Raw genomic sequence first — 10,788 nt, 5'->3', positions numbered from 1 at the left:
TGTCCCCACGGGGGTCACCCTGGCACCAGCAGCTGCCCGGGCCAAGGGACGCTGACAGCAGCACGGTCACACCTGAGGCCACTTTATTGGAGTCGCCAGGGGCGGGGTGAGGTCACTGCACCTCCAGGGCATCTATCACAGCCTGGGTGAAATCCATGGAGGTGGAGTAGCCCCCCATGTCCGCCGTGCGCACCTGCAAGGAGACGGGAGGTTAGGGGGACCAGCAGGGGACCTGCAAAAGCGGGGTCCCCCCGGCCCCAGGCTGGGCTGTGGCACTGGGGGGTTGGGCTCCCTGGAGCCCTCTGCACCCCCAAAATTGTTCCTGTGCCTTGGAGATGTGTGGAGGGGATGGTGACCCCTATGACCCACACCAGCTCAGGGGTGCCCTAAAAGTCCAGTTTGGACCCCCAGCTCAGCAGCCCCAGCACCCCAAAAGCTGCCCCAGGGCAGGGCAGGAGGGAAGCATTGGAGCCTTTATTAGCAAAGCAGAATACAGAGCACAACACGATGGCACAGCCCAGAGCCCGGGGTGGCACCAGGCCCAGCCCCACGGCACAGGGTTCTGGGATCAGCTCCCAGCTCTGCTCAGAGCCCTGCAGCTCCCCAGTTCCCATGGACTGGGGGGCACAGGAGGCACCTCCCCACCTGCCCCAGGTCTGGAGTGTTCCAGGGTCACCCCACACCGTGGGGACCCTGTGCCAGCAGCTGCCAAGGAGGTGGAGGGTGGGGGATGTCGCCCTGGTTATTGCTGAAAGCTGCATGGGATGGGTCCCACAATCACACTGGTCCCTCAGGAACAGGGGTCCCACATTCCTAAGGATCCCATGGGAATCCCACAGCCACTTTGGTCCCACAGTCCAAGGTCCTGTTCTCACAGGGATCCAAGAATCCCACTGGTCCCACAGGGATGATGATCCAGTAGTGGGGATCCCATGGGAATGGGGTCCCAGAGTCATGGTGGGTGGTCCCAATGTCCCTAGGAGCTGCCTATGATTCAGGGGCGCTGCCCCATCTCCCCAAAACCACCCAGTAAAACCCCAAAATCCACACTGGTCGCCTCCTGTGGGGGATGGGGAAGGGTTCCTGGGCCACCCTCCTCCCTAGGGGGGCTGGGAGGGGGTTTGGGGAGGGGGCCGAGGCGCTGGGGGTGCTGCTGGGGGTCCTAAGCCCCATAGTTGGGGTGCAGGTTGTCAATGACGGACTTGACGAAGTCGGAAGTGGTGGAGTAACCGCCCAGGTCCCGGGTCCGGACCTGCAAATCCAACACAGGGAGGGGAGAAATGGGGGAAAGGCTCTGGTGAACGAGGGAATGGCTGGGAGAGGGGCAGGACAGCAGAGAGAGAGACAGCAGGGACCCTCCACAGCCCTGCCAGGACCTGTGCTGGGAACGGGGCTGTGGAATGTCCCTTGAGAACCATGCCAGGATCTGGGATGGACGTGGGGACATGGAAAAGTCCCTGAGAGCCCTGCCAAGACCTGGGATGGGAACGGGGCTGGAGAAGGTCCCTGCCGAGAACCCAAATGCAGACAAGGCCATGGTGGATTCCCCAGCCCTGCCAGAAGTCCCTCCCTCTCCAGGACATGACCACAGGGGCTGGACACAGCTGTGGGCCTGGGATTGTAGCTGGAGAGAGAAGAGGAACCAGAATTCCAGCTGGGAAGAAGAGAGGAACCAAGAATTCCAGCTGGGAAGAGGAGAAGAACCAGAATTCCAGCTGGGAAGAAGAGAGCAGCCAGAGAAAGTGACCCAGGCACCACCAGCCCGACCCGCTGCCCTGCACTCACTTTTCCACCTTTGATCACCTTCTTCACCGCATCCGAGACCATGTTGGAGTGGTATTCCAGGCTGGAAAAGAGTGGGAAGCAGGAGGTCAGCCCCTCAGAACCCCCCCAGCCCCCCCCAAACCCCCTTCAGAGCCCAGCACGTACTTGAGGTGCCGCAGCATGTTGGAGGCCGAGAGCAGCATGGCCGTGGGGTTGGCGATGTTCCTGCCCACGGCCTGGGCGAAGGGGTGCCGGGCTCCCTGTGGGACACAGGGCACCGTGACAGGATCATGCCACCCTGCCAGCCTTGGGGACTGTGCTCTGGGATGCCCCTGGGCTGCCCCTCCTCACCAGCTCGAACACGGCGTACTCGGCGCTGTAGCTCTCGCCGGGCACGACGCCGGCGCCGCCCACCAGCCCCGCGGCCAGGTTGTCCACGATGTTCCCGTAGAGGTTGGGCATCACCAGGACGTCAAACTGGTAGGGATTCTGCACCAGCTGGGATGGGAATGGGAATGGGAATGGGGCAGTGAGGCCTGGAACAGCTGGGGGGAAGCTCAGCCCCACCCTGGGACAGGGGGCAGAGCCCAGATGTGGTGGGGCTGGATGAGCTCTGAGGTGTCTCCAACCCAAATCTTTCCATGTTTGGCACAACTGCCTGCAGCAGCAGAGAGGGGACTGGGGAGCTTTTGGGGCTATAAAGGGGAATTCTTAGGGATAGAAACATGCCCAGCCTCAGTGAGGCTGCAGGAACCCAGGTCCCCAAACCCCCCAAATTCCCCCCAGGAGCAGCACTGGGATGGCCCCGGAGCCCAGGTGAGACAGAGCTGGGAATGCTGGGGGGGCTCCTGCCTGGCACAGGGACAACCCTGGGGCCAGGTGGGCTTGGTGTGCCCAGGCTTGGAGGTTCCACCTCCTCAGGGTAAGGTGGGAAGGGACCAGGGACAGGCACAAGGGATGGGGACACACTCAGGGGCCTGGCTCACCTGCATGCAGCAGTTGTCGATGATCATGGTGTCGAATTTGATCTTGGGGTACAGCTCTGCCACCTCCTTGCAGCACTGCAGGAACAGGCCATCCCCCAGCTTCCTGCACAGGGAACACCAGGAAAGGTTGGGGGGCAGCAGGGAAATCCTGCAGGGCTGGAGGGATCCAGCAGGAACTGGGATCTAGGACACCCTTGGGGGCTCCTCCTCCTGCTTTTCCCACCTCTCCCCGATGGGAAGGGGATTTGTCCCCAGTGGGAGGTGCAGGAGGAGCTGTCCAGGGACTCCCATCAATCATTCCAGAGCCTGGGATTCTGCAGGAATGACCCCAAACCAGTGATCCCACAATCCATGGGGACAGAGTTGTTATGGAGATGCTGCCCTGCGAATATCTGGACGCTGATTTATCAAAAAATCTGATCAGCAGCAGCTGCAGGTCAGTGTCTGCTCACTCCTGGCTGGGAGCAGAGTGAGGGAAAAACCCCAATTCCAGGGAAATCCTGATCTCCCTCACTCCAGTCCCCAGTGTCCAGCCTGGCCTTGGGCACTGTTAGGGATCCAGGGGCAGCCCCAGTAAATCTGGGAATTCCAGCCCAGCCAGGAATTCCTTCCCAAGACCCCACCCTGATCTCTCTTTTTCCACCTTGAAGCCCTTCCCCCCTCTCCCGCCCCTCCAGGTCCCTCCCGGGTGTCCTGGAGCCCCTTTGGGCACTGGCAGCTCACACTGAGGCCACAGCAGGTGGCCTGGGCAGTGCAGAGGGGACAGGGGGTGGCAGTGCCACTCACATGATGTTGGCCTTGTGCACAGCTGTGACCTTGGCCCGGCCCTTCTTGGTGGCGTAGTCGAAGGCGAACTTGGCGATGCGCTGGGACTTGGCCCTGGTGATGATCTTGAGGCACTCGATCACCCCCTTGGCACTCTGGGGACACAGGGGTCACAGCTGGGCACAGCCACCCCAGCCTGGCCCCCACACCCTCACACCTGGCCTGCTCTGGCCTCTCTTCCCTTCCTTATCATTATTTTTAAAATTACTATTATTTTTATTATTTACTATTATATTACCTTCCCTCTCCTATTCTTCTTCTTATTATTATTAATAATTATCTTCCCTCCCCTATTACTATAGTTATTATCATCATCATCATTATTAATAATATTTATTATCTTACCTTCAGTCTCCTTATATTTATTATTACTACTACTATTATTATTACCATTATCATTATTATTAGTTATTCTTATTCACCACATTTATTATATGTATTATTATATTTATTATTCTTAAATGTATTTATATTTACTATTAATTCTTATCATCAAGATTTTTTCAATTAAACATTTCTTATCATTAAAATTTTGTTCCAATTACTATATAGTTCTTATTATCACCATTTTGCTTCAATTATTATCATCATCATCGTTTCAATTATTGAATTGTTCTCATCATCATCATTATTTTGTTTCAATTATTTAATTGTTCTTATCGTCATCTTTTTGTTTCAGTTATTTAATTGTTTTTATTGTTATCATGATTTTGTTTCAATTATTGAATTTTTCTAATCATCATCATTTTGTTTCAATTACAATTTGTTCTAATCTCAGCCCAGATTTGCCTTTTCTGTCCAGTTCTCCTCCCCACTGGTGTCTCCATTCCCACCAGGGTTCACCCAGGACAATATCCATGTGCCACTGTCCCTTTTGCCAGGGACTGTCCCCCCTGCAGCCACCCCAGCCCTCCCTGGGGCTGGGTGTGCTCCTATCCCAAAATATTCCCCCAGTTCCACTGCTCCAGGCAGGTCCTGAGTGTGCTGAGCAGGGAATCAGGGACTCACAGAGAGACCTTGGAGCTCACCCCAGCCCACCCAGGGACACCTCCCACGGTTCCAGGTGGATCCAAATCCATCCAGCCTGGCCTTGGGCACTGCCAGGGATCCAGGGGCAGCCACAGCAAATCTGGCAATTCCAGCCCAGCCCCTGCCCACCCTCCCAGCCAGCAATTCCTTGCCAAGATCCCAGCCCAATCTCCCCTTTCCCAGTGGCAGCCATTCCCTGGCTCCTGTCCCTCTGTCCCTTGTCCCCAGTCCCTCTCCAGCTCTCCTGGAGCCCCTTCAGGGATTCTGAGGATTCCCTGGACTTTTCCCCTTCTCCAGGGGAACATTCCCAGCTCTCACAGAGCAAAAGAGCTCCACAATCCTGGAATGGTTTGGAAAAGACCTGAAATCCCATCCATTCCTACCCCATCCATGGGCAGGGACACCTCCCACTATCCCAGATGGATCCAGCCTGGCCTTGGGCACTTTCAAGGATCCAGGGGCAGCAAATCTGGGAACTCCAGCCCAGCCAGCAATTCCTTGCCAAGATCCCAGCCCAATCTCCACATTCCCAGTGGAAGTCCTGTCCCTCCATCCTCTGTCCCCTTTTTTTATAATCCCTGATCCCTAAAACCCAACCATTCCTTTTTCCATTTTTTCCCCCTTTTCCCCTCTCCAGCTCTCCTGGAGCCCTTTAGTGCCTCCCTGAGCTGTCCCCCTGCAGGTGCCACTGCAGTGTCCCACCTCGTGCTCCAGGGAGCTGTACTCGCCCTCGGTCTGCTCCCGGATGATCACCAGGTCCAGGTTGTTGTGCCGGGTCTGGTAGCCAGGGAGGCTCTTCACGTGCACCACGTTGGCAAACAGGTCCAGCTTCCTCCTGGGGGACACAGGGACACGGTCACCAGAGCTGCTCCGGGGCCACCGTGTCCCCTCTGAGCGCTGGGGACACGGCAGGGCCACCCCCCTCTGCAGGACCCCAGGGTGAGCAGGGACAGCTCCTGGCCAGGGATCATCCCTCGGGAGTTTTGCCTCCAGTAACTCATTAATCATTAATTAACAGGGTTTTCCCAGTGATGAGTTCTGGGATCCACCCCAGCACCTCCAGAATTTCCAGGGAAGCAGGATCAGTTAACAGGAGCAGCACCTGGCTATGGAGTTTTGCCTCCCAATAGCTCATTAATTAATAATGACATTAATAATAACATTCATTAATGTTTTTTCCCCAGTGACTGTTCCCTCCAAGTCCCTGGGGCCACCCCCGCTGCAGGACCCCAGGGTGAGCAGGGACAGCTCCTGGCCACGGATGGTCCCTCAGGAGTTATGCTTCCCAACAACTCATTAATTATTAATTAACAGGGTTTTTCCAGTGACAAATTCTGGGATCCACCCCAGCATCTCTAGAATTTCCAGGGAAGCAGGATGAGTCAACAGCGGCAGCTCCAGGCTATGGAATTTTGTCTCCCAATAACTCATTAATTATTAATTAACAGGGTTTTTCCAGTGACAAACTCTGGGATCCACCCCAGCATGTCCAGAACTTCCATGGAAGCGGGATCAGTCAGCAGGGACAGCTGCTGGCTATGGAGTTTCGTCTCCCAATAACTCATTAATTAATAATTAATGGATTTTTTCCCCTGTGACTGTCCCCTCCAAGTCCCAGGGGACACAACTGGGGTCACTCCCCTCTCCAGGACCTCTCAGGGTCCCACTGGAAGTTTTGTTTCCCAGCCCACACCAAATCCCTCAGCCCTTTCCTCTCCCCCATAACTCATTAATGATTAATTAATGAATTTCCCTCACCTGAGCCTCATGTCATAGGATGCCAGGTCTCCCTTGTACTCCATGGGTGTGTGGATCTTCCCTGCAGGACACGGAGCAGGGTCAGGACACGGGGGAATTGTCCCAGAATCCCACAAAACCCTCCCCTGGCACAGCCTGAGGGGTCAAGGGCAGGACAGGGACAAGGACAGGGACAGGGACAAGGCCAGGTGCTCACCAATGAGGGCCACCTTGCTCTCCTTCATGGAGTCCACCACCTTGTCCAGCTTCTCCTCGGAGGCCGTGTTCTGCACCTCGCTCAGGTGGTGCTCGTCAAAGATCACGGGGACATTGCCAGCCTGGGACAGGGACAGGGACAGGGCCACCCAGGGTCACCTCGGGGACACCACAGGAGCCCTGGGCCACCCAGGGCCGTGCTCAGGGACAGGAGGGAACTGGGATCACCTCAGTGCCAATGAACAGGGGCACTGATAGAATAATGGGACATTTCCTTTGGGGAAACCCTCTGAGATGTCCCCAGCACTGCCAAGGCCACCCCTTGGGATGTCCCCAAGTGTCACATCCACAGGGCTGGAAAATCCCTCCAGGGATGGGGATTCTCCTTTGGGAGTCCTTTTTAGGAGGAATTTTCCCAATATCCCAAATCCAATTATCCCAAATCCCTCCAGAAATGGGGACCCACCCTCTGCCTGTGGGACACACAGGGACACTCAGGGACAGGCAGGGATACTCAGGGACATTTAGGGACAAACAGGGACAGGCAGGGACACATAGGGACAGGCAGGGACACATAGGGACATGCAGGAACACTAAGTGACACAGGGACAAGCAGGGACACACAGGGACATTTAGGGACACACAGAGACAGGCAGGGACAAACAGGGACACACACTCAAGGACAGGCAGGGACAAACAGGGACACACAGGGATACTCAGGGACATTTAGGGACAGGCAGGGACACACAGGGACACACAGGGACATGCAGGGACACACAGGGACAAGCAGGGACACTCAGGGACATTCAGGGACACACAGGGACAGGCAGGGACACACAGGGACAGGCAGGGACACTTGGGCCACCTGCTGCTGGTGTCCCCTGGCCGTGGCCATACCTTGAAGACCTCCTTGACAGCGTGCATGAGCTCCGGGCCCACGCCGTCCCCTGGCAGCATTGTCACTTGGAATGTCCCCTCAGCCCTGTGGGACTGGGAGACACAGCAGGGTCACCCCACACTGGGCCAAAGGGACACCCAGGGTCCTGTCACACCCACAGGGACACGGAGTGATGGGGACATGGAACGTCTGGCTTGGGAAAGCCCTGCAGGGAGGGCCAAGGCCACCACTGAGCATTGTCCCCAAGTGTCACATCCACGGGGTGGTTGGGAAATCCCTGCAGGGATGGGGAGCTGTGCAGGGCTGGACAGCCCTTCCCAGGAGGAAAACTCCCACAATGTCCTCCCAGGGGACCCTTGGGGACATCCAAACCTCTCCTGGCACAGCCTGGGGCCGTGTCCCTTTGTCCTGTTCCCCACCCCCCGGCTGTCCCCTCCTGTCAGGGAGTTGTGCAGAGCCACAGGGTCCCCCCTGATCCCCCTTTTCTCCCCCTCTCCAAATCCATCCTGTCCCTGGACTCGCTACAGCCCCTCCAAGCCTTGTCCTGAGGGCCCCAAAGCCAGCCCAGGACAGAGCTGTGCCTGTCCCTGTCCCTGTCCTGAGGCCACCCCGGGGGTGACACCAGCCCTGAGCACACCCGACACCGCGGAGGGACCTTGTCCTGCTCAGCACTTCCAGAAATAACCTCAGCCTCTGCCCAGAGGGATTCCTGAGAGCTCCCAGCACAGCCCCGTGCTCCTAAACCCCCTCATCCCCGCCCTCAGGAACTCCTGGAATTCTGGACAGGCATTTTAGGAGGAATTTCCCCAATATCCCACCCAAATATCTCCAGGGATAGGGACTCTCCCCTTCTCCTTCCAGGAGGAATTTCCCCAGTGTCCAACCCAATCCCCAGTGCTCCTAAATCCCTTCATTCCTTCTCCCTGCCCTCAGGATCCCATGGAATTCTGGACAGGCATCTTTAGCAGGAATTTCCCCAATATCCAACCCAAATCCCTCCAGGGATGAGGACACCCCATGACTTTTTCCAGAAGGAATTTTCCCAATATCCCAGCACAGCCTGGTGTTCCTAAATCCCCTCATTCCTTCTCCCTGCCCTCAGGATCCCATGGAATTTTGGACAGGCATTTTAGGAGGAATTTCCCAATATCCAACCCAAATCTCTCCAGGGATGAGGACACCCCATTTCTCTTCCCAGGAGGAATCTCCCCATTATCCAAACCCACATCCCAGCACAGCCTGGTGCTCCTAAATCCCCTCATCCTGCTCCCTGCCCTCAGGAAGTCCTGGAATTTTGCCAAGCCCCATTTTCATGGCCCAGACCACAAGAAAGCTGCACTGACCACTCCTGGGATGTCCCACCCATCCCTCCCCTCCTTCCCCAGCCTGGAATTCCCTGCCGGGAGCTGCTCCCAGCAGGAACCCCTCAGACCCAGCCCAGGGAATTCCCTGCCAGCAATGCCAGGGAAACTCCAAACCCCCAGAGGGAACAGGGAAGGAAGAGGGGAGAGAGGGAAGGAAAGCTGAGAGCCACAAATGGGGAGCTTTAAATAAGCTGGAATCAAATGTCCAGGGCACAAATGTGAAATATCAGGAGGCAGAGCTGAGGGAAGGGCAGCGCCTCAAGGTCACACTCAGGGCTGAGCCCTTCCCTCAGCCATATTCCCATGGAATCAGGGAATTTTCTGGCTGGGAAAAACCTCAGAGACCCCCCCAGCACTGCCAGGGCCACCACTGGCCATGTCCCCAAGTGCCACATCCCCAGGGATGTCAAACCCCACTGCCCTCCCCAAGAAGGAATCATCCCAATATCCCACCCAAACCTCCCCAAGGCCTTCTCCAACCCCGTCCCCCATCCTCTCAGGGAGTTTTGGGGGTCAGAAGCTCCCCCTGAGCCTCCCTTGCCCCCAGATCCCCTCAGCCCCTGCTCACCTTGGCCTGGGCCTGCTGCAGGAGGGTGGCCGAGGTGCCCAGCCCCCGCCATGCCCCGAGGCTCTGGGCACGCAGGAGGCTCTGCGGGTGCCACAGGTCAGAGAGCCCCCAAAATCCTCCCCCAACCCCCAAAATCCTCCCCACGCCAACAATGTCACCCCCAAAATGACACCCCCACAACACAGCCTGAAACTCCCGCACCCCCAAACTGAACCCCCCCGGCCCTCACCTCACACTCTGCCCAGACTGACCCCCCCGACCGTCTGACCCCCCCCCAAGACTGATCCCCCAGACCCGTCTGACCCCCCCAGACTGATCCCCCAGACCCGTCTAAACCCCCCAGACCCGTCTGACACCCCCAGAGTGATCCCCCAGATCCGTCTGACCTCCCCCAGACCCGTCTGAACCCCCCAGACTCCCCCGACCCTCACGGACCCCCCCAGCCCTCACCGATCCCTCACGGACCCCCCCCCCATCCCTCACCGATCCCTCACGGATCCCCCCCAGCCCTCACCGACCCCTCACGGACCCCCCAGCCCTCACTGACCCCTCACGGACCCCCCTCAGCCCTCACGGACCCCCCCCAGCCGTCACTGACCCCTCCCAGCCCTCACCGACCCCTCACAGCCCAGAGAACGATGAGGTCAGACCCCGTTTGACCCCCCTGACCCTGCCCGGCGCCCCTAACCCGATGTGCCACCCCAGAGCGACGTCTCCCCGCATTCCGCGCCCTCAGTCCCCACGGCTGAGCCCGCTGTCCCCTCGCCGCCCTTGTCTCGTCCCTCCCTCACCGCTGCCGCCGCCCGGCCCGCGCTGAGCGCCGCCATCTTTGAGAGCCCAAAGTGCATCGCGGCAAGGGCCGGGCGCGTGACGTCAAAGGGGCGGGGCCTCGCTGGCCCTGTGGCGCCCCCTGCCGGACAAGCGAGATAGCGCGGGAACGGCACCCCGCAGTGTCCCCACAATATCCCCCTGGGACCCCCCAATGCCCCCCTGGGACCCCCCCCAGTGTCCCCACAATGTCCCCCTGGGACCCCCAAATGCCCCCCTGGGACCCCCCCCAGTGTCCCCACAATGTCCCCCTGGGACCCCCCCCAGTGTCCCCACAATATCCCCCTGGGACCCCCCAATGCCCCCCTGGGACCCCCCCCAGTGTCCCCACAATGTCCCCCTGGGACCCCCAAATGCCCCCCTGGGACCCCCCCCAGTGTCCCCACAATGTCCCCCTGGGACCCCCCCCAGTGTCCCCACAATGTCCCCCTGGGACCCCCCAATGCCCCCCTGGGACCCCCCCCAGTGTCCCCACAATGTCCCCATGGGACCCACCAGTGCCCCCCTGGGAACCCCCCAGTGTCCCCCTGGGACCCCCCCAGTGTCCCCACAATGTCCCCCTGGGACCCCCCG

At 58.5% G+C, this 10,788-nt stretch overlaps 1 protein-coding gene across 2 annotated transcripts; it reads right to left on the bottom strand.

The window, feature by feature from the left end:
* Positions 1 to 51: 51 nt before the first annotated feature.
* On the bottom strand, positions 52 to 10,224 carry IDH3B (isocitrate dehydrogenase (NAD(+)) 3 non-catalytic subunit beta). Of its 2 annotated transcripts, none has more exons than XM_084203865.1 (12): positions 10,179 to 10,224; positions 9,388 to 9,468; positions 7,455 to 7,547; positions 6,559 to 6,679; positions 6,363 to 6,423; positions 5,307 to 5,439; positions 3,537 to 3,670; positions 2,751 to 2,853; positions 2,116 to 2,262; positions 1,930 to 2,024; positions 1,786 to 1,846; positions 52 to 193 (listed from the first exon to the last, which is right to left on the bottom strand). In XM_084203865.1, the coding sequence occupies exons 1-12, from the start codon at positions 10,212 to 10,214 to the stop codon at positions 113 to 115; spliced, it is 1,146 nt and encodes a 381-aa protein (XP_084059991.1). In that variant the 5' UTR covers positions 10,215 to 10,224; the 3' UTR covers positions 52 to 112. The 2 variants fall into 2 exon arrangements, with proteins under 2 accessions (XP_084059991.1, XP_084059990.1); XM_084203864.1 differs by lacking the exon at positions 52 to 193 and adding an exon at positions 249 to 1,252.
* Positions 10,225 to 10,788: the final 564 nt, after the last annotated feature.

Source organism: Fringilla coelebs (genome assembly GCF_963513975.1).
Source record: "Fringilla coelebs genome assembly, chromosome: 4".
Taxonomy (NCBI): domain Eukaryota; kingdom Metazoa; phylum Chordata; class Aves; order Passeriformes; family Fringillidae; genus Fringilla; species Fringilla coelebs.
The sequence above is the reverse complement of the archived record's forward strand: the minus strand, read 5'-3'. Positions and strand labels throughout refer to the sequence as shown.